At 40.8% G+C, this 24,473-nt stretch overlaps 1 protein-coding gene across 2 annotated transcripts in view; it reads left to right on the top strand.

The window, feature by feature from the left end:
• Nucleotides 1-24,473, top strand: part of sema3ab (sema domain, immunoglobulin domain (Ig), short basic domain, secreted, (semaphorin) 3Ab) — a 57,652-nt gene that overhangs the window by 20,950 nt on the left and 12,229 nt on the right. For both annotated transcript variants that reach the window (XM_051952233.1, XM_051952235.1), the window contains exons 2-5: nt 19,893-20,053; nt 20,482-20,544; nt 23,468-23,587; nt 24,367-24,457. In XM_051952233.1, coding sequence (XP_051808193.1) covers nt 19,895-20,053; nt 20,482-20,544; nt 23,468-23,587; nt 24,367-24,457 — 433 coding nt within the window. In that variant the 5' untranslated portion in view covers nt 19,893-19,894. The remainder of the gene's footprint in view (nt 1-19,892; nt 20,054-20,481; nt 20,545-23,467; nt 23,588-24,366; nt 24,458-24,473) is intronic.

Here is a 24,473-nt window from a genome sequence, read left to right as displayed (position 1 = left end):
GTGGAGTTAATCTGCAAGAGGAGTTCTGCAGAAATCGGTTAAGAACATACAGGGAAACTCAGTGAAACATCCACTGTCTGCAAGTTGCCACTCTGCATTTCTCTACAGCTTCAATTAGTCTAGAGTTATTAGATCAAATAGTATACATGAAAATATATTTTAGTCATTGTTTAGATTATTAAGACAGATGATAAACACTATAAACATTGTAAGGATGTAAGATGGATTGCCCTCTGACATTGCAGAGTGAATGTGTCGGCCTCAGACAACACCTGGCTCAGTTTAACACCTGGCTGTATCTGAATCACCTGGCACGCCGAGCACTGCTGTTTACGTCACACTTTTACAACTTCAAATCACTGCTCACTGATGCAACAATTACAGGAAAGGCCTTTGTTAAGACCAAACAGAAGTGTGTGAAGAAACATAGCCCTTGTATTAACTCTACATTACTGGCACAATGTTAGGATCCAGTGAACACGGTTCCAGTATTCAGGATATACTGTAGCTGTCTGGCAAAAAAGTTGGCTTGATTTGACTTCCAACTCAGTAAGCTTTTATTTGGCAATGCATTGAGTTGGTAGCATTTCATTTTAGCAGCTGAATAGCAGCAGTAGAATCAGTTGCATGTAATTGCTTGGTAAATATGATACAATCACATGCTAATATTTATATAGCTGCGTGACAGATAGGGACGCCCTAAGTAAACGGTGTAGATAACAGAGCCTCGGGGGATTCTTGTTTAGGCAAAGAAATTGACAGACTTTGTATAGCAGAGTGTTATAATGACCCTAATGTCCTGAGGTGAGCTTCACTTTGCTTTGAGAATACTTCTTAAGTGTGCCATTAATTCTCACTCCTCCCCCCTATATTGTTCACCTTCTTCCCCACTGAGTGCAGGGTGAAGAGGTGGGGGAAGGTTGTGGTGAGCCTGTCTGTGCAAGTGTGAGTGACAACAGTCAAAAGGTCACTTTTGTCTCAGAATATTCTATTAATACCCCAGTTTCCAGCTAAATTAAAGAATGAGATACAGCCAAGCGAAAAGCAAGAAGAGAAGCCGCATGTGAAGGGCTTGAAGTATTATAAATCATAGCTGTAAATCATGAGATGTGTATAAGCCTGTGTGTTTGTTCATAACATTATTATTTTTCAGCTGTGCAATATGGTCTTTTGAGATTCTCTCTTACTTCTAACTCCAACACAATATATTATGCAGCAGCATGACAAACCACAAAACGGTGATGGAGCGAGTCGAGGATGATCATTCACTGCTGTGTGTTTGGTTAATTACTGCATTTAACATTGTGTTCTCAATTATGCTTTGTTGTATATTCAGAGTGAAGTTAAGGTTTGGTGTGTCCCTTTCCCACTCAATTTGACAGTTCTAAACAAACAAGGCAAAATATTTAGAAGTGGTAGGAGGTTTGGCAATAGTTTCTAACACATCCCAGGAAGATGGCATACTGAAGAGACTGACTAATTTTATACAGGAGTTTAAACATGAAGCAGTGAATACTGTACCAACTCAAATAGAAACTAAACCATCATTAACAATCATTTAAACCCATGTTTACAACACTCAGAGTGGTCATTTTTAATCAATCTACGAGAATGATGAAAACAATATGATGCATTTATGTAATGTTTCCCAATTGGGCGGACACATAAAAGAAGCAAAACACTGCCGTGTAATTGAAGATGGCAGGTTGGGAGCTCTAACCCTGTGTGATCATTGGCAGTGGGGCAGAGCCATTAGATACAGAGGCCAAGTGGGCACAGGCAGAATTAGGACTGTGCATGTTGAAAATGGTTTGCTGAGGTTCTTTGTTTGTGTTTATATGCAATCCGCAGCATTACCAGAATGTGTGCGCTCACTGTAACAGTGGTTGCCTTCATCTTTGTTGGCCCATGGGTCACTTAAGTCTATACATCTATGGGAGCCATGATGAGGCAACCAAGCAGAACAACATGAGGCTTGGATGAGGATGAGATAAAGGGATTAGGCAAAGGAAGGGTGGATAAATGAGATTTCGGACTTGGAGTGTAGTCGCTGTGTTGTTTGATGCCTTGGCACACACTGGTGCCTGACTAATGTGGCGTGATACACTGGGTACTGAAAGCAGGGCCAAGGGTTCCTTCCTGGGCATGAGTTTCTGGGTTGAAGCTTAATTGGACAGCTGGACCCTTTTCCTTGCATATTTTCACAAAAGAGGATGCTGTAAGCTTCTCTCCTCTTCTCTTCTCTAATGACTACTAATGACTAATGCCTTTTTTTACTCCATCAGCATTGACTTTGCTTCACTGTAGAGAGAGTGTTCGCTATCAGTGCAGTAATCAGAGATTGAGAGATGGATATGTGTTGTTTCTCTGTTCCCTGCAGGTAACAGCCCTTCTCGCTTGACTGTGACAAGCTCAGCAGTTACTGATACTTCAGCAAAGGAGGTCATACAATAATACCCCCCTTCTCTTTCTGCATGTAGTAGGGGTTCTCCATACATACTGTGGAGCAGAAACTCTTGGTAGTCACTGAGTGCCCTATATTAACTTACAGGAATGCAGGCTTTCTACTTGGAGGTGAAACTAAATACACAACCCTTTCATGATGACTTGTTTTTGTCTGTGGGGCATTCATTTTGATAAATGCTTTTCATTTGACTTGAAATTTGATCTGTTAAAAACATGTTTGTGTTGTGTTTATGTCAGTGTAATTGTAATCCTCTGATTTTATCATTGTTCTAATGGAACAATATTTCTAAATGCTACTTGGCACATCATAAAGATCATTTATGGTCAGGATACAAAAATCTAGTTAAAATTATATAGTTGCCTCCAGCAAACTGCAGAAATCCAGCAGAGGAGGACAGAGAATGAAGGGTGGAGGTGTGTGTTTTGCAGGGAAGAAATGCAAACAGATTTCCTCTTGTGAAAGTAAGTTCTTTTTTTTTTTCGTAAAGGATAAAAATTTTTTTGAGGGGATTGTACCTTGACAAATTAAGAGTAAACACCTGGATGGACTGGGCAGGATGAAAGTCACCCAGCAATAAGCTAAAATGAGGTGTAATTTCCTCTTGACTAATTACTGTGGAATTGGTGCTGTTTTATCAACCTCCCTGAGGCACGAAGTGAGCTTCTGACCGGAGTTACAAAATGCTGGAGGTTGTCCGGAAGAGGCACACGTGGACAAGACGGAGGCAGAGAGGCGTGAACAAGAAAAGACATCAGTCAGAGGTTATGTCTTCTGGTTTTATGTGGGGTGATGTGGGCTGAAGGAAAAAAAAAACAAACTCTTTAGTCTCATCTCTGTCAAAGCAGGAACTCATGATGACCCAAGACAGATGCTTCTTGATTGAGGTAGTGTTACGAGCAACGGTGGATCCCAACTGAAACTTTTTTGTGAATTTTCACCCTTTAATACCCCTATTTCTTTATTCTTTCTCATCAGTTTTGTTTATGTCTATTTTATTCTCTCTCTGACTCCTCCTTCATTTATCTTTTGTCACCCTTAGTGATTTAACGTAGGTGGATTGTAGTCAATAAGGGCAGAACGGTTCAAGGTTGAACGAGGATCATTGGGTTTATGTCCGAGTCAAGGTTCCAATTGAAGGTATAAATCTGGGTGGAAGGTTGGAGACTCATAGATCTGTTCTGTTTGACCTCAACTTCAACACCAGAAGCCCTATTACAAAAGACGCCCCAGATAGATCTACCAAAGCTCTCCCTCCCTCACACTCCCCTGCTATTGACAAGGTCAGTTAATCCATCGCTAAATGTCAGAACACACAATGTTTATGGGCTGAACCGACACTGATGGCGGGCGCACTCAGAGGTCACCTGTGGCAAATACAGGGACTTGATTAAAATATGCAAAGGTGCTTAGATGTAGACCAAGAAAGGTTAGAAGGACTGAAGCATAAATGTTGATTATATTTGCGGCAATGTTCTTTTCATCACAGATTTTTTTTTAATATTAATTCAAAGAACTTTGGCATGGGAGACTTTGGTTAAATACCCATCTTTCCAACAGTCAAAGCTTTCAGGTTAATGTACCAAAGCAGCTTGTAGTTGTCTAAACTCCATCAAAGAAATGGCTTTTTTCTTGCTGTTTGTGCAGAACTGTCAGAACTATTTGACAGATTTAGCCTAATAACATCAGTGCAGAGTTTTTGTCTTTAAAGAAAACTGTTGCTTTTATTCTTACCTCAGTGATGAGAGATATTGTTTTCAGACTACTGGAGCAACAGACTTGGAGGTTAAGCTTAACCCAGAGTGACACAGGCTCCGAGTTGACCCCTTTCTTTTCTGATCAAAGACTCAGCAGGGGTATAATCCCACATGTTCAGTATTGGTTTTTAATGAAGTCTAACCTTTAACCCCTTGTAAGCCTCAGCATACTATGACAATAGTAACTGAGTGGCGTCTGAGTTTGGCTGCCATGTTGACTCTTGAAGTAGCTGACTTTTAACAATCCCCTTTTTCTTCCTTGTAGAGAAAAACCAATGCAAAATGTAAAATGTTGATTATTTGTAGACTCTGTATGAGCTGGCAGAGTTGAGTGAGTGGGGAAAGATGTCTTCTTCCTCAGAATAGTGCATAGGCAAGTTGGAACTTCTTGAATCTGCAGAAACAGTAGCTCCTGTGTTTTGCTAACCGCTCTGCCGTTGACACTACCCGCAATGAAGGGGAAAATGGCTTTGAGTCGGTCACGTGTTTGCCTAGAAGAAGTTATTGTTATGTCTACTTCCAAAAGGTATACCATTACATGCTGGGCTATGGCTTACTGCCTTATGGTTCCTTCACTTTTTTACTCAGTTTTTCCCTTTTCACACCTCAAACTACATTGAGTTTGCTGTGTTAAGTGCCAGGAGTGTGACAGAGACAAAAAGTGAGGAGTATGTTCACATCGGTTCAGTTTGTTATAGAGTTAAGGAAGTGAGCTGTGAGATGTCTAGACTGCTGTCACGCTGAGCAGAGTCAATAAACAGCATCAGCGATGAGTATCAGCTTGTCTGTCTCCACCATACAAATACACACACAGGGATGCACACACATAGTAACTCATTCTCCTGATATTTCTTGCTGGCCCCTCTTCGCTGTACACTGAAAAAAAACAAACAAAGAGGGACTGCTTTGACTCATCAGCTTTGCAAATACAGGTCTTAGATTCTCAAGTGATTTATTACTTTTGAACAGTAAATCTGCAAAGCTGCGGCAGTTTTTCCAACCTCGTTTACATGACAGATTTAACGATAGAGCAAAATAGCCTAAACAACATAAGTTACTGAAATACTGTTTCCAGAAAGTGCACACTGTGTGCATATTTTGGGTCTCAAAGTTGTTGCATTGCATATTGTCCTCTTGCAAAACCCCTGTTTCTTGTTGAATATCGGGCATGCTCAAATGTCTTACAATGAATCTGTGAATATTTTAAGACAGAACCACAAAGCCATGAATATGTCAAACGTGCATCGTTTTCCTAGAAAGGTTGCATTTTTGGTGAAAATCCCAAGTGAACTCCTCAGTAAGAGAAACTGTTTAGTTTTCAACCTAAGTTTGGTATTTGGGAAAGCATTCGATCATAGTGTGAGATGATGTTTTTCCTCTAAGGAAGCAATAACACTAATATTATTTTCCAGTTAATGCATTAATAGATTGTTTGGACAGAAATGGTGCATGACTTAAGCTGCACAGCATGTCTGGTTTGTATCTCCCAGCCATAAAAGCTTGCTCGAGACAAATAGAGTTTAGAACAGGAACTGATTCAACATGATAGCGGATTTTTAGGGAAGTTCCAGCATGGCAAAGACTGTCAAGGAAATTAAATGTGCCTGCCAAGTGGTGCTGCACAGCTTCACAAAACCTGGGAACCACAAGTGAAAATATTGTGGTGTTGAGCATCTGTGCCTATCTTCAGATATCATTAATATATCAAAGAAAAGGTGAGACTTGTGGTATAAATTACTTGTAAAAAATATCCTGCAATGAGTTCAGAATACTGAAACTTTAAGGAAAATGATGTTATGCAGTTGACCCTGCATTCTAACCTCCTGGAAGGAGGGTAAACCAAAAGTATCACATTACAACACTGTGTGGCTTTCAGGCTTTTCATGAAGCCATGAAATATGTCTGCACACAAATATCACAATGCTCTGTTCTCTTTACTGTGCATTATCTAATACAAATTATGCTGAAAAGATCATTTGAAGAAATTTGATTTTGTATACCAATGTGTCTAGAATGAGTTAATTTTTCTAGTGGTTATTTTTCCTAATGTGTGCTGTTATTTTTTAGGCGTCTGTGACCCAAGAACAACCAGTTTATGGTCAATGGTGTTGTCACAGAAACTGTCCCTTGTCCCTGTTTGCGTAAATGGTGGGTGGGTACATGTAGTATGTGAGTGAGAAAAGGCTGTATGTTTTTGTTTTTCCCTGTGGATGTGAGATGCAGGTAGCCTTAAGGCTGAAATATTGATGACTGATGATAAATTTATGTTGCTGGTGAACCAGTGAAGCACACCAAAACAGACACTGTACCCTCTGATACCCATGTGGCAAAATCTGGTGTTGTCCTCTAACAAAATGATGCTGTGAATGAATTAGTTGGTATTCTTCTACCATGGTGTGAAATTTGAAAATGTATGTTTCGCATTCTGGTGTGCTTAATTCCTACATTGTATAGATTGGCAAATTGTGCCAGAGTGGACTCTAGTTGCCACAATAAGGGTGTGGCTGCTTGAGTGTAGAAGATGATACACTGTTCCAAGTAATTTATTCATAGCTTTGAGTTTTTTTGCTCAGTTTTTTCATCCATTTTTCATCAAGCAAGAGTAAATCACCAACAGCATGTGGTTTATTCAGTCATGAATAGTGGATTGCATAGTCTGTCTACTTGTGCCATACTCTCATGAGTCTGCTTACATGGAAGAGTCAGGGCGGAAAATAGTTTTTCTACACTGTGTGTGACAGATATGCGCCAGTATAATTGTGCTCAATCCCTACTAGCGTTTTAAATAGTACTACAAGTGTTCAGCAGCGGCCAGATTGGATGTGTTTTTCTTGTATATTGTCTCCCAGATGCCTCTCGGGTGAGTTGGTGAAGACTAGAGTAGCTTGGAAGCTTCTGGGATCAGCTTTTTCCTTAATACCAAGACCTGCCGGGTCCCACAGCTGGCTTCCATCACTGCATGTTTGTGTGTGTGTGTTTTATGCCCATAATAACGACAATGTCAATACATCAGGCCTGTCAAAGGCAGCAACCCAATATCCAAACTGAGTCACTGCATCGTCTCATTGCATCCAGGACATGACAACATATATAAAATATCATACAATGCTTTCTGTAAATTTATTTCAATCAGAGGAATTATGAGTTTGTTAGAATATGAATGACTTTATGAATAATTTGATAAAAACCATACTTATTACAACTAATATTGCTTCATACATCGATCAGGCATAACATTATGAGCACCTGTCTAATTTTGTGTTGGTGGGTTACCACTGGGTCAAAAAGGTTTATGACCCAGTGGGGTATGGACACAGGACCTCTGGGGGATGTCGGCAGTGAGGATCAGGCTTTTCCTGGCACATCCCAAAGATGCTCAATAAGATTGGGATCTGGGGAATGTGGTACCCGGGTGAACCCCTTAGCTCTGTCATGTTCCCTGGGACACTCCTGAGCAGTTTTTGCAGCGTGTCGGGGTGCATTGTACTGCTGAGGATGGAAACTGGCATCAATCAATCGATCTTGCAATGACACGGAAATCCTTAAAAAAAAAATCTGTGGACCCAGACTATAAGCCACATCACTGCCAAAATCTAATCAGGCGGTCCTTCTGTCATTTCTGACCTTTCCTGAAAATTTCATCCAAATCAGTTATTCCATTTTTGAGTAATGCTGTGCACAGACAGACAGACAGATTCACAGATTAGCAGAAGTACAAACGAACGCAGATCGTCACACAACTCCACTGCTTTCCTTTGGGGAATAGCAACAAGATGATCGATGTTATTCACTTCACCTGCCAGTGGTCACAATGTTGTGGCAGATCTGTGTTTGCTGCATGTCCCAGTCACAGCTTTGAAGCTAATCTTAACTACAGCTGATAGTGGATCCAGGGGTTACTAAACTTAGTTTGTAAACTAGTGCTGAGCCAGACACACATACTGCATTTCTGAGAAAAACATATGCAGATACATTTTAGATGCATGCATGGCTTTGTGGTTCTGTCATAAAGTATTCACAAATTCAATATATCACAGTAAAGCAACCCCAGTATTTTACTAGTACAAGATAGATTTGGTAGGGCAGCAAATGGCCAATATGTAATACAGTATTTTTGAGACTGATATAACCAAATATGAAACACAGTCTGCAGGTACTGGAAACATTATTTCAGTAACTTATATTGGTTATTTTACAGCATCAATAAATCTGTCACATAAACTGTACATTTTACATGGGTTGAAAAACTTCTGCAGCTTGCAGCTCAGAGGTACTGAAAGTATGCTGGATTCTGAATAGCTTCATGGATCATTTGCTTAAACCATACTTAAACTTATAAAATAGCTTTTGATAGCTTTAATTACCCTCACTTTTTTTCCGCATGCTGCCTGTCCCAGTCATTCACTGCTGCCTGCTGTGAAGCTAATCTTAACTACAGCTGGGTGGGTGGATCCAGGGGTGAACTATGCAGGCTGGTATTGTAAAGGGTAGGTGGGTGGCAAATGTGGTTAATTTGCTTGTCTTGGACCTGTGGTCCGTTTTGCTGAGCCAAATCCTCTCATTTTGGGGACTGCATTCCCAGGTTGCGGAAAGTAGGTGGAGGTCAGAAAAGATGAAACGAAGGAATGAATATAGGAACGAAGAAAGTGATGGAGAGAGTTTTTTTTTGGTGAGTGTGAAGGTGCAGAGGGATGGGAGACATGGAAACAGATGGGGGTTAATATATGTACTGGTGGTGAATGGGGGAGGTCATGCTCAGGAGGAGGAAAGCAGCTTGTATGCGGAGAAATGCGAGGGTTGGAGGGTGAGTAGTTTGTAGACAGGAGGTGTGGTGAGGAGGAGTGAGCATTATTTGAGGAGGGATAAGTGAACACTGATGGGGGGGCTCCATCTTTCAAAGGGTATTGACAGATCTCCACCACTGCTGTCCCCACTTCACAGCCCTCATCAGCCCTGCTTCTAAACATACCATGCCTCTCCACAAGTTAACGAAGTCCCCCCTCCCAGGCGGCTCTCACACATATGAGCTGATGAACTCTGCGATGGCCACAGCACTCTGGGCCTTCTGTCTCAGTGAATAGAAGAGTTTAGAGCGGGCTGAATTGGTGCTTCAGAGAGGGGCATTCTCCTTGAATCTCACAAGTCCTCTGGGCCCTGTTAAAGCCCTTCCTTTTTATTGGACCACTGTCATTCAGAATATTTCTGAACCATAGCTAGGTGGAGAGGTTAGAGGAAAAGGAGGATGCAATTAAAGCAATTTTAAAAGACTGTAAAGCTGTAAGATAACACACACTGAATACTTGCTTCCTGACTGTTGAAATATAAATAAAATTTGAGGGGTAATAAAAGCAAAAAATAAATAAATAAATGAAAAAAGACCATGAAAAACTGTTAGAGTACATGGAATGGATGAGTTGAGAGAAGAAAAATGTTGAGGTGGAATTATGAGTCATTTTCATGTGTGCTTTGCATTTTTTGCTAAGAACAGGATAATTCTAATTTATGTACTTCACCTGACAGATTTAATGGCATTCCTGGAAGTAACAAAGAAAGTTATGTACTGCTATGCACTAGAAAATCCAATACAGTTATCAATATGCAAGAAGTACAGCCAACACAAGTGTGGAGCAAACATTCTTAAGAGGACCATTCACTCCTCATTCACCTCAAACAATCACTCTGTCTGGTCTTAGTTATGGCAGATTGGGTTACATGATCCTTGGAATAATGAACTAGTACGTCAACACTGCAATCCCACATTAGCGCAGAAAGGATCTGCCTGTTCCAGCCCCTATCCAGTCTGTTTGTGAAGCACAGACTTTAGCGTGACACTTGTTTCCCCATAGACTCCAGTGTTCTCACTGGAACCTCCAAGCGCCAGCTTACATTAGCATAACGAGAGGCCGTCCCTTCACTACAGGATTAGTTCAGCTCTCCTCCCACTGTCTGATGGCTCTTTATCCAGATGGATACAGCCTGTTAGAGGTCTTAACCACACATTGCCACTAAAGTCATTACTCATATCACCACGAAGGGAATCGGCTCACTGAGGTCTGCTGTTAGAGCAAGAGTGACATCTCATTTGGGATGGTTAGAAGAAAAGACAGGGAACTCCCCTCCAAACTATGATAGAGTAGCCCAATAAGCACCCAATCAATCCATCTTTGTGCTGGAGTGACTGTTGTAGGTCATTAATTGGCCCTTTCTGAACACAATCTTTTGGTAAAAATGTGAGTTTTGTCAGTTTTTTTTTTTTCCCCATCGAGACCATTTTAATCTAATAATGGGAGACAGATTTATTATAGTTGTTTGTGCCCTCTGTGTTTTCAAACTTCTTACACACCTGATACACTTACTGTATCTCATCTTTGGAGTGATGTCACACTGCTTATCACAAAAACTTGTTTTTATTTTCTTCACAGAATAGATTGGTCACACTTCAACCAGAACAGACAGTTTAGCTTGAAATTAAATTAAGCTTGAAAATACCTTTGTTCTCGGAACTTCTGTGTTCACCCATGTGATTGTTGAAACTTAAGTGGCGCCATCAGCAGACAGATTGGCTTGACAAGTTACATCTGTCTGTTTGTCTACATAGTTCTGTGTAAACCACGAGCTACAAACCAAATCATCTCCTCACTAATCCATCAGACTCAGGTAAGCTAAACTGCTGACGCTTTACATTACAAAGTGGGACAGTTTGGTAAAGTCTGTCTGGTTGTTTACGTAAGAAAGCTATATCTATTTTATGATGAGGTCAGTGATATGTCTTTCCTGAAATGACAAACAGAAAGTTGTGGTTTTGTAATATTTAGCTGTGATATATGTGACTTAATCTATGGTGCACTTACTGTGAGCCTGAGGAGTTTGATAATTATGAAATGGATGCCTTTCAGTATTATGCAGTAGGGGAAAAAAGCAAGCAAAATGCAAGATGGAAACGACAAAGGAGGTTCATTTATCTTGAAGAGACAAAAGCATACATGGTAAATAAAAATGCAATAAAGACAAACTCTCTTAAGATGAGGTTGGACATAAGAAAGGACCTAGAGGTTTTTTAAGTGTGTAATTTTGCTACACAAGTTTAATGTATTTATTTATTTTTGTCATGTTTTTGGATAGTTGGTTGCAAAATCAGTCCATTTTGTGCTGGAGTGACTGTTTTAAGTTAGTAATTTGGCCTTTTTTAAACAACTGTTTTTGTAAAATCAGAATTATTTTAGCCTATGAGAGAATGATTACAACACCAATAATATCTAATAAAACAATTAGCTTCATCTAAAACTGTTATTCACATATAAAAAACGACAACAAAAGCAAAACCAAACAAAAAAAAAAAACATTCACTCCTCAAAATTTTCCACTTTATATTTGGCTGTTTCCCTGTTTTTCACAGTCTTTCTAACCTTCTTGCCTTGCCCTAACCTTCTCTCCAACCATACAACTCACAGTTTTCTTTTCTCTCATGCTCTCTTTCACTCTTTCTCCCGCCTACACTGCACTCCCCTTATTCCTCAGTCTCACTCTGTCTCTCTCTCTCTCTCTGCCTCTCTCACCGTCCCTCTCTCTCTCACTCTGACTATGCTGTCTGCCTCAGCTGTTCTCAGTTGCACTGTGTGCCTTGTGCTGTGGGACAGGGCCAGAGCTGCGCTGAGTGGAGCTGAACTAGTTCGGAGGAGTTGTTAAGTAGAGACAGAGAGGCAGATAGAGAACAGAGTGAAAGAGGAGCCAGTGAAGATTGTCCTTACCAAGCAGGTGGGATGACCAGCTGAAACAAACTGGACCTGTTTACCTTTCTTTAGCAAAAGGTAGTGACTCAGTGATAACGTAGATGGCTGTGTAGATGGAGCTACATGCTTGTTAGACACCAGGACAGAGAGCTATGGCATTCCTATTCACACTTACTTACTCTTCGTATCATTTAGTATGGTGAAAGCTCTTTGTGCTTGCGTTGGTTTAGTTTACCACTGATTTACTGGTGTGGGAGGCTCACTTGCAGTGACATTGACCCATAACCCCCGACTCTGCTTTGCAGGTTCTGTCTCCCTTTGAGCTGGACTCTAAATTTGGCTTTTGACCCCTGGGACAGGAAAGCGTTTTTGATCTGGCAGGAGACCAAGACCTGCTGTGAACCATCCTGGACTGACCCACCAGCATTTTTTTCTTTTTATGAATATTGGACAACAGGAACAATTTCTACTACAAGCATTTTTTTCCAGCAAAACCAGATCTGAGACACTGGAGTCATATATTTAAAGGACCTCTCTGCCCTCTATTGCCCCTGGGACCATGGGGCTTTCTCTGCGGGCAGCTTTATGCTGCTCTGTGGGATGACTCTGCTCAGGACGGAGGGTAGCGAAGCCAGCAGACCAAGAACAAACGTTCCCCGCTAAATCTCCTATAAGCGGTGCAGTTTGGGAGCTTGCACTCTGTTCCTTTCAAAAGCTATTACTGTCAGTGGATATCAGCTTTTTATGATTGTCTCTACAGTGGACTTGTCTTAAAGCCTTTTCCCTTGCTCATGCAGGTTAAATCCTGAACCACATATAGTATGCAGTGACTGCTAGAGAGCAATGTTAAGAAGTTGTGGGAACTGTGAGCTCCTACATGCCTAAGAGCGCATGAACATGCTTTGGCTGTGCTTGTGAATACTAATATGTACTGGAGTTCAACAAGCAATGAATTTTCCCTTACAGGTTGTTAACTTATTGGCACTATCAGGCCTCATACTCTGCTTGTGCAACAGAGTAATGCATCTGTACATGGTTGCAGTCAGGCTCAGATTCATTTTTGAACATGAAAATAGTTTTATATGCCATCATTTTTACTGACCTCTAATAATTATGGTATTTAGAGGATTTATGTTCAATTTACTTGGAAAATAGAAGAAACTGTGGTGTTGTCATGGAAAGCTTGATGCAAAATATTTCTGTAATGACTCAGTAAGGGACTAATAAACGTGAATTATTGTAAATAATTAATTATATACACTACTTTCCCAAGAAGAAGGGAGTTTAAGTTGAATAACTTCACATGCCACATTAAAAAAAAAAAAAAGCACTTGAGTCTACTGTATCGCTATGGTACAACCAAACTGTTTATTACACGAATCTGTCCCCGATGCATTCCCTCCTCCTGTCTCTCCGTCCCTGTTTTGATCAACTACAGTTGTCAGTTTCGCAATGAAAAGTGATGCCAGATATGGACTCCCTGGCAGTTGAGCGTCATTTATCCCTCTCGCTTTCCTTTTTATCCTGGATGTCATTTTCCGCTCCGATTCTCTCCTCACTGGTAATTATACTCAGGATGAATGGTGCAGGGTCTGTTTCAGCAGATGGCTCTCCCAAGAGAAATGTTTCTCGCTCAGCACTGGGGGATCCATAATTATACACACAAGTATGCACACACACACAGATACACACATAAATGCATGGCCATCTGTAAGATAGCAAATGATACCTGTGAGGGTATCAGTCATTTAAAACCACATGCTGTCAGTTTGGTGAAACACGCCCCATACAGTGATATCTCTATTAGAAGCCGGGCCTTCAGGTAGCGTCTGGCCTGCCTGGTTATTTGGATGCCATCTCCACAGTCAATATTTCCATTAGTCTTCATTTTGATTTAGGCTGGTGTGGACAATATTTGGCAGCACCCCTGACTGAGGAGTTATATCCAGAGAATGCTGAGCAGGCATAATTTTTCATTCCTGCAATGTGGTTAGAAATATTCTTCACATAATACTGTAGAATTTCAAACATTATCCGTTGTAGGTCCCATTAGACGAATGACAGGGGATTATTGCATTATGAATCATTTATTTCATCATATAAATTATTTATTACCCCTGTGACAGGTGAAGCAGATTTACTCGTGGAGGAAAGCAGATGATTCAGTGTGGTGAATAACAGAAAAGAGCCTGACTAGACAGTCTGAGAAAACTGTGCAGTCCTTAGGAAGTGACGTCTGATCAGTGACACATGGCTTAGTGAGGTGAAAGGAACTCTGACCCCTGCAGGTCACTGGGAATACTGGGAAAAGCCGTTTATGTCTAATTTAATGTCCCTGCCTGTGCTGGCCCTCTGCACACTTCCACATGTTTTCGACTTCCTACAGACTTCACTCATATGAGCACAGCAGGGAAGTGTTATTTCAAAAGCGTGGACCTGTGCAGCAGCCTGCTCCCCAACAGTAGGAGTCCCCCAGTGAACACAGCTCGGGTCTCTCAGGCAAACATACCAGCTTCCTTGACCAACCACCTAAACCTCCACACAACTCCTCTGGTAATCTTTTAGGAGATTCCAACAGAACCTTTGAAAGTAAGGGTTGAGGGCAGAGGGCAATAGAGAAAGGGGAAGGAAAACAATGGTACCCCATGGCTACCTAAACATGAGCTAAGATCCAACTGTATCAACAATTAGTGATACAGTGATGATGAGGAAGCAGGAGTAGGAGGCCACTAACTCAGTGTGGCAGCTGCACCAAAAGGCATTCTTAAAGTTTCGCATACTGTATCTGAGACTTTTAAACTGATGTTGAGATCGATTCACACCATCTAGGTTAAATGGATCCTCTATAGAGACAACAGGGAATCCATATGGTTTAAGTTTATGGGTCACATGAAGCGGAGCACATAATGTTTACTGTCCAGAGGAAGACGAGAGAAGTGCTTGGGTTTTATAAGATTGGGGTGTACTGCCAAAAGTACTCCTTCTTTCTGACCTGTCCGCCCCTTTTTCTCAGCAGAGCCAAGGATTTTGTACAAAAGCACATGCGCATGTCCACAGACACCACATAGAGCAAATGCACACAAAGCACAAACACCGTAATACCTTGAATACTAAGAATGAAAAAGAATTCAAAAATTAGACTACACAGGAAAACCACTTCCATTTTTGCAGACCACAAAAATTTCTGTTCAGCTTTCATTCATTCAGCGTTTGTGTTTTGGTGTTATTCTTGTTTCACTGTGGTGTGAAATGACTTTTAATCAGAGTCGGAGAATGGAGAAGTTCTCTCAAAGACCTTTAATCCATAAGCACGGTTAAGAATCTTCAGAGTGGGAGTTGGGTTTCTCCGGGTGTGTACAGTATAATCTCTGAATGGCCATGGGAGAATATCCTACACACTCATAGAGCAGGATGTTTGGAGGTTTTATCGGGTTCTAAATAGTCCGCTCTAACTGGAGACAGGTTGAGGATTTGTTTGGCAATGTTCAGTAGTTATTTGACATGTTTTCCTCTGGAGTTTCAAACAAATCTTTATATACATCATCTGCACTTGCTGCATCATGAGAAATGAAATTCAGTTTAAGTACATCTGCTTTGACAGCCTCCAGCGCCTCTGGCTAATGCCTAACAAATGGGCATAGTGTTGTAAAGATCTGGAAAACATGGTTGAATATTCAATATCCAACATTCTGATAAAGGCATATCCAATGCGTATACAAATCAACAACATTGACAAATTGCCTGAAATTTTTTCAAACCAATAAACAGTCTAACTCTTTTTATTTTATAAATACAAATTATTCATGCAAAACTGTGTTAATATATGAAACAAGTCATGCTTATCTTGGGCAAAAGTTTAACTTGCTATTATCATTGATTTCATTTTTAATAAATGGGCATTTTGGACTCTTAACTGAATGGCCTTGAAAAAAATGCAACAACATCTCGAGTGTAAGCCGTTTTATTTTAAAGCAAACCAAACAATCAAATCCAAGCTAATTTTCCAATATGCTCAAAATCGTTTGAAGTGAGGTGTTTTCCTGCATTTCTGCTTGACAATGAGGCTTTGTGGTGCATTCCCTCAGGCGTGGGTGAATCGATGACTGTACTTTAAGTGATGCAGTGATATGTTGTGTTTTGTCAGTGTGCAATCGCACACGAAGTCATGTGAATGTCAGTGAAGCTACAGAAGCAGCATTCCCATATACAGTACTGCGTACACGCGTGGGTTATTATTAAGAAGTGTATCTGCTTTTTTCTTAGGAAGCACTTAGATAACACTCCCTGTGCCCTCCAGTTGAGAAAGAGAAAGACGGAGAGAATGTAGGGTAAAAGAGTTTATTTTTATCGGACTCACATGGGACTGTTGATTCTTCGCATCTATCCCATCTGCCCCCTTGTCTCTCTCTCGCTCTCTCTTTGTCTCTTTCACTTTCTCCTTCTTTCTTGCTTCTGTTCTCTTCACCCCTGATTTAAAGGGGGATAGCTGGTATATTAATTTTTTCACTCAAGGTAAAAGGAGGGGAGAGTGAAATGCATAGTGGGCAAAAACTGCTCATGAAACAAGACATCTTCAGGGGTTTTGACCGGCTAGTGTCAGCAATTAAAGGTTAAAACTGAACATTACTGAAGTATGGCAGGGCAGCAGCTGACACCTGTTAAGGACCACACATTTCCCCATCCACCTGTTTGTCTGCAAGAAACGGTGTTTTGCTTTTAAATTCAGCCAAATGTGTTTTATGTGGCACAACATTAGACTTTATTATTACTGTCAAATGTTGCCATGGAGCTCACAGTTTGGTTTGCCAGAGTCAATCAAGACTTGGGATTTCTACTTTGAAGCTGCAGGTTAAACGGGAGAAAATAAACAAGAGCATCTTCACGTATGCATTCCCACCTGTTTATGTTTAACTAGAGTGACACCAGTTCAGACATGTATAGGCCACTACTACCTCTGGTGTGGCTTGAAAACATCCTGTTTCTTTCCAATAACACTCAGCACAGCATGCCCCATAAACACACACACATACAGATCCACACACAATACCCATAGAGAAATCTGTCTCTGGGTGATTAGCTTTTAAATAACTTATGCTGTAGTCTCTGTTGAATGGTGCCTGTTGCGCATGGAGCACCACTCCGATTACACAATTTTCACTAGATACAGAGATCGTGTGTGCATGTGTACGGTGGGTGGGTATGGTGATGATGATCTCCTTCTGTGCTCGGGGATGTGGTTTTGAGGACGAAAATGAAGTGCCTTGGTCCATGAACCGTCTGTGCAGTTTCCTACAGCCTACCTTACCCTTGTTGCGTATAAACAAGAGTATTATTCTATTGCCAGTTATTAGTTTCCTTTACATAACATTATACACAGACTACACAGTTTAATTGCATTGTTTGAGATGAAAGGAATCTTTACTTGTAGCTTTTCCAAATGACTCATCACTGTGCGTCAGTGTGTGTGTATTATTTAACTTATTGGAGTTACCACAATATTTCAGAACTATGCGGATTTTGTTGTTTATGGAGCAAAAGTACAGATATTACTGGTGGAGGTTCTCCTTATTGTCTCCACACAAAAATACAGCCTTGTTGCAGGTGAAAAGGGTTAGAGGTAGCGGCGCATGTTGTTGTGCTGTCGGTGCAGGTCTTACAGTTGGTCCACTAATGATTGATCACCATGGCTACAGAGCAAGATCATTTATAACATCTGCTGCTCTGTTTAAAACTTAGAGTTATTTTATATTCATAAGGCTGGTGGGTGTATTGTATAAAGCCAAATAACACTCCATATGGCACCAAAAATTCAATTTACTCAATAAAATGCAAATAGTGCTAACATGTCCCAATTCAACGCACTTGAGCCAAGTTGAAACCGTATATCTCGAGAAATAGATTCTATAAATATTAAATTGTTCAAGGTATTTATGGACAAATCCCACATTGGCTTGTCTTCCTACTGTATGTCTTAACCAGAGCTCCACTATGTATCTGAGTGGCTACAACCAAGATCTCTCTTACAACTGGAAAGAACATTTTTCAAATCCCTGCAGGCTTTTTACATGAGGTTTGATTTTAAGCCCTCAGAAGAACTTCGGAGCAGAGAATCGGGGAGGATTGGGTCAGTCTGCGATCTGTGTATATATTTAGGAGACTGTCTAAATCCTTCCCCATGAGCACTGAAGCACTTGAAGCCAACTAAATCACCAAGACAATAACAATAACAGCTGGTGTCAGCCTATTGTATACTTCCATCTTGTGTGTGCAGTAGTGAAAGAGGCATGCACATGTGTGTAGACAGAAGTGGGAGAAAATGTCTGTATTTGACTGGATACCACTCCCAAATTGCATGAAGTTCATTCACATCCAACACAGGCTTTCCATTCACCTCACCACACTTTGTATTTTTTCTGTTGCTATTAAAAAAAAAACAAAAACTATTGTTGCCACCACACTGGCCTCATAAAGTGCATACCCATAAATTCCACTCTCGAAAGCCCCATAATTTCAAACAACTGACCCATGTTGCTCAGATGATTGCTTTAATTTACATGTTGGCAAAATATGGAATAACTGTTTCCATAATACATATGAAATACAGACACCAATTATGTTTTAATGACATACTTACTGATTGTTTTCCTTAAATGCTACAACCCATAACTCTCATTGCAATACTCACTTTGTATCCGCCCTCTTACTGAAATCTTCTACATACTCTCGGCTACCAGATTTTCATTGTACAACCTTCATGACCCATGTTTTCACTTGGAAATCCATATTAAAGTGAGAGTTTATGAATGAATAAATCAGTCAGTATAACGCCCTCTCTTCTCTGGTATTCTTTTCTCTTAAAACAATTTTCCTCAAGCTTGTGTCTTCTCACTCTCTTGGGTTCTGACACACTTCAGATAGGGGGCATTCTCCCTGCTAAAACATTCATGAGAGTTTTTGTTTTTACTTCCCTGAGAAAGAGAGAGAGAGGGAGCACCAAAGGAGCTGTTCTGTTCCATAACTCTCTACTCTTTTGTGTGGGTGGTCAATGGAAGGGGGTCATAGTGTGGTTAGACTTTGTTGGTGAGAACAAAATGTGAGAAGGGGAGAGAATTAATGTGTATAAGTGTTTGTGTGTGTGTGTCTACACTTGTTCCACCAAAGGTGTTATAATACCATAGTCATAATGCCACCTTTAGAGGTCGTTACGGTAATTAGATCCTCAATGTCTGTGACAAGTCTGGCTTTCTGCTGGGAAAGCAAATGTCACTACTTTACCGGACTTGGCAGACCACCGCATTAAGTTGCAAACGTGTGCTGCAGCCCAGTGTGGTTTAGAGTAATCCTGCAGTTTAGGCTATGAAATATTAGCAGAGTAATGTGACATATATTCCTCCCAGTTTCCATTGTGAGTATACTACGTTCTGCTTGGCTGCGCTGATGAAGGTCACTTCCCCATGCAGACAGTCTGATTATGGGCTCACAGTGCTGGCTTTACCTGCCGAGTCCAATTTGGCTTGGCAGTGGCTGTTCGCTGTCATCTGTCAGCTTGGCCAAGCTGTACGATTTCTAGTCGTGAGAAGGGTTTGTAATGGAAAGGGAATCGACAACATTTATGTAAATAGAAAAACATATAAAATTGTGAGGGAGGCTTTAATAAAAAAGATGCCCTCCAGTCTATGAGGGATATAGGCACAATAACACAACCTTCTCATCTATTCAGTGTACCCTCGAGCCATAGAGGTATATATTTATCACATTACAATTGAGAAGACAGATTATAAGGAATGAAGGGGGCCAACCTGCGACCACAAACTGCTCCTGGAAATTTAATAGAATAACTGAAAAATGACTGACCTATTGAATTTTATTTGACTTTCATTCAACCCACAGGTTCCAAAATTTTCATCATGATAACCACTTTCTTTCCATTTTTTCCCTCAGAAATGTTGGAGTCCAACAACCTTGTGACATTTGAAGGCCTGGCCAACAGTTCGGCTTACCACACCTTCCTGTTAGATGAAGAGAAAGGAAGACTTGTAGTGGGAGCCAAGGACCACATCTTCTCCTTCAACCTCCTCAATATCAGCAAAGACTATGCGCAGGTAAAAACCCGTTATTTGCATCTGACACCTTCATCGATTCATGACTGCAAGTGTGTTTGCATTTCTGACCGACTTATTATCTTACCTTGTGTCTGTGCATCTCCACCCAAAGTGAAAGGCAAAGGCTCAGGTATCTCGGGATTCTCTTTTCTGTTTCTACAGAAAAGTGCCTCATGAATATTTCAGACCAGGCCTGTCGCACACGATCACACGCTGTGCCAGGCATGTTAGCTGCTCTCTGCACACCTGGATGAATAATGGAGTAAACTGAAACAAAGTGGATAACAAATCGCATTGTGACCCCTTCAACTCTCATATACACACATCCGTGCACACAAGCTGCAGCTCTATCGACTGACTCTGTAAAATTGATTCTAAGTGGGGGGTGATTCTTTTCTAACATGCACAGGACTTTGTTTGTGTTTCAGATCCCTTGGCCAGCTTCTCCCACCAGAAGAGATGAATGCAAGTGGGCAGGAAAAGATCTCTCGGTAAGAGCTAAAACCATCCATCTTTCACGTGGGTGTCAACATTTTGCCCCTCTACTCCCACAGATGTTTTAAAATGTCTTTGTTCTCTTATACTATGTGCATCTCTGCAGGTTTTCAAAGCAGACCTCTCTTGTAGTTGCATCAGGATTATGTGCGCTCCACATATATGCAGTTTAATCATATGCAAAATTAGATTTTTTTTCAGCCTTTTCAGCTTGTTTACTCCAGTATGTTGACAATCTGTCATATGGAAAATACAGGGTGTAGCTCGCCATAGGTCTGATCATAATCTCAGAGCCATGATTGAGACCATCATTTGACCTTAATCACTTATCAAGCCTCTGGGCACTCTATTTAATAGAGTAAATCCTGGAAAATCACAGTGTTTTCTGCCAGACTTACTGGCACAACAGTACTGCATGAATAATAACCACCACAGTGTATTCAGGGGATCACAGACATTAGTGTTCCCATCTCATTAAACCGTAAATGTTTCATTTTTCTGCTAAATTGTTTATGGTCATACATTCTTTGTTTTTATGGTATTTTCAGACTTCCCTTTGGGAACGAATCAAAATTGGATTTAGGAGATTAGATAGGCTCCTATGAAAGATGAAAGGGATCCTTTGAGACAGACTTGAAGATTTAAAGTGGAAAGACTAATTTACCTCATTTAAATTAGACAAACTGGTGTCGGTAAGCCGAGTGCATTGCTGTGGCTGGCATTCCTATTCCGACTGTTCTCCTTAGACTCAGCCACTATAACTATTAGTCAAACCACATTAAAAACCACACAATGAAAAGCATTATTCATATCTTGACCCCTGGAGTTTTAAACCAGTGCACTGTATTTGCTTGTCTAGGATAAGAATATTTTGTTAAATTCAACAAGCTCAAGTCAAAGCTGCATGTGAAAAAATGAGTTTTGTAATGTTAAGATTCAGGGTTTTTTTCAGACTCCTCACCTCACTCAACCTTTCGCATGACAAGCCAAGCATCACATCTCCTTGTATCTGGCCAAGTGCAGTTTTAGAGCAGCTTGTGTGGTGTGGTGAAACTCTGTGTAAACACTCTGAGAGGTTGTCTCTGCTCCCTGAAAGCTGTGTTACGAATTCTATCTTCAATCAGGCCTCAGGCAGTACGCTGGAATGTAAAATCATGGCAACGCTGTTTGTGGCTCAGTTCACCGGTCAGAACGGGGCAAGCTCTCCTGGCCTTCAAGCCCTTCTCTGTGGCTGATTTGAAGTGCTGTGAAGTCTTTTGTGTGTTTTCTGTAAACATTGTGCCATGGATGAATAAGGTACCCCGAGGGGTGGTCTTTCCGTTATAGTTGGAGGAGAGTGAGAATTAAAGCGAGGTGGGGAGGGAAAGAGAGCGAGTCCACTAATGTCCCTTGATGTGCTCAAAGCAAACACTTCTGCAGATGAAGCAGGGAGGGAAGAATGAGGTAGATGGGTGTGAAAGGTGTGACAGTACACCCAGAGGAGAATAAGTGAAGCTGTAAGGCTATGCAATCATTACAGCTTTCCTTTTTCCCTTGTGGGTGTGACAGTACAAGGACAAGCTGTAGTTATCACTTAGCCTGACTGACTTACATAGTGCTTTAAGGCACACGTGAAAAAGTAAATAATTGCTTGGTTTTATCGTTCTTAATTAGAGCCTCCTGCTCCAGATTTAGATCCATATGTCTAATGCTTTCTCTGATCTCTTCTCATCTGAAAGAAACCAAAAATAACAAGCCATGTGGATGATTGCTATTTTAAAGATGTTTCCATACTACTGATGAAATTACTTTTTTGTTGAAAGTCCACAAACGTAAAGGGAACACACCTCCTCTCATCTGCTCGTTATTGAGATCTACGGCAGGTAGCAGAGTTCAAAGGCATCTGATGTGGTGGGTTGTTACTTCTAACAATGACGTTCATCGCTCACATAAACTCACCCACATTTAAATCCAAGGAAACAACGACATCTGCTTAAATGACGACAAAAGCTTACACAAACAGGGCCTGCTGTATGCTGATGACCTAGTAAAGCCAGATGAACTTAGTCATGCATAATTTGTGCTACTTTTCTTTTTTCTGCATTTTTTTTCTGCTTCTTTTTTTTTTCTCTGTTGTGAATATGTGATGACACATTCAGTTTTATTTGAGGTCAGGCCTGCTCAGGCACGTGCTGCCAGAACACGAGGAAATGTGCCATATGGCATCAGATCAATGCATACGACACATATACAGCTGCCTGTTGTGTCGCACACACACACATACACACACATATAACAGATATACCTGATCCAGAAACATTAAAACAAGTATGAATATCAAACATTCCAATTTCTTTGCAAGAACCATAAAACCAAGACATGAGGTTATCCAAAGGTAAAGTCAAAAACATCACTTTCGTATTTTCCACTACCAGTAAAATGCAATATTATTAGATAAACAGGGTTGACTGTTGCTGGCTGCTTCTTGTTTTTGTTCTGTGGTCAGATTCACTAGTGTACATATTTCACAACTGAAGGGAATTTGCACAGCTCGCGCATAAAAATGCCTGGTGAAAGATGTCACAAAGTTTAGAGAGAAAGACTGAAGTGTGCACGTGTAGAAAAAAAATACAGAGTCATAGATGACAAGCACTTAGTCTGGCCATGATATTATTACTCAGCAGGCTGCCAAGGCTTACGAGCCATTCTCTGGGGAATTACAGCAGATTACATTAAGCTTTGCTCTGTTAGCATCACAGGTCCCTATAATTAAGCATCGGATTTTCCTCTGTGACCTGTGTTCGGAGTGATTAGGGATGACCTGTTTATATTTGTCCAGCAGTGCCACCACTTTTTCAAGCTGCCCCGGGTGTCATTGCAACAAGCTTTATTCTTTACTTTTCATCCTGCCTAATCTGTTCTCTGTCTTTGCCACACCAGAGAGAGTGCTCGAACTTCGTGAAGGTGCTGCAGCCGTTCAACCAGACCCATCTCTATGTATGTGGGACAGGAGCCTTTCATCCTGTGTGTTCCTACCTGGAGGTGGGCAAGAAACCAGAGGTACAGGAATATGCGACACTTCCACTACTGTCTCCATTTACTGTAAGATAGATAGTAAAAGCTTAACTGAGGTTCTTATCACGTCACGTATAGGAGTTTAAAGTTCTGATTGGCCTCATTTAGACGAATCGGAGTGAATTGTCTTCCTAATAAATGATTCGGTAAGCACGTGAAAAAGGGTTTCAGTCAGCAAAATGAGGTTGAAAATTAAACAGTGTCATAGTCTGCAGGATTTGCAATACATCAGTCTAATATGGAGCTGCTTTCCCTCTGTCTGTGTGTGTGTGTGTGTGCCTGTTTGAGTGTAAGAGAGGAAAATTACTCTCGTCTCCTCCAAATGTCACTGAGTCAGACCTATAAATGGGAGTTTCCTATTCATTAGAAGACTATTTACAGACAATTAGAGGAAGGAAATATCTCTGAGAAAACCCATCTACTGTGTATAGATCATAACCCACAGCTGCAATTCATCTGATGGCTTTCGTATGAGTGTCAAGGTCACAGAGTCACAAAGAGCGACGAGATTTATTGTCTTCATTCTGAGTTCTTTCCCTCTACATCATTGCAAACTACAATTGTCTTGCATATTCACTCACATTTCTGTTTGTGCTATTATGTTTGTTATATATATTTCCAAAACATGTTTTCGCCAATGTTGAATAATGTGAGCAAAATGGGTTCTACAGTGAAAGTTCCACTCATACTGAGGCATTTTCCCCCTGTGTAAGTCTCTATTCCAGAAAATAACCTCCTATATCTGTGTGTTTCTTTATATACAGGACAGTGTGTTCAGACTGGAGTCGCACGTAGAAAACGGTCGAGGGAAGAGTCCCTATGATCCCAAGCTGCTCACTGCATCCATGCTAATTGGTGAGTTTAAGACCGG

This window comes from Acanthochromis polyacanthus, chromosome 8, assembly GCF_021347895.1.
Source record: "Acanthochromis polyacanthus isolate Apoly-LR-REF ecotype Palm Island chromosome 8, KAUST_Apoly_ChrSc, whole genome shotgun sequence".
In the NCBI taxonomy this organism is placed as follows: Eukaryota; Metazoa; Chordata; class Actinopteri; family Pomacentridae; genus Acanthochromis; species Acanthochromis polyacanthus.
The sequence above is the reverse complement of the archived record's forward strand: the minus strand, read 5'-3'. Positions and strand labels throughout refer to the sequence as shown.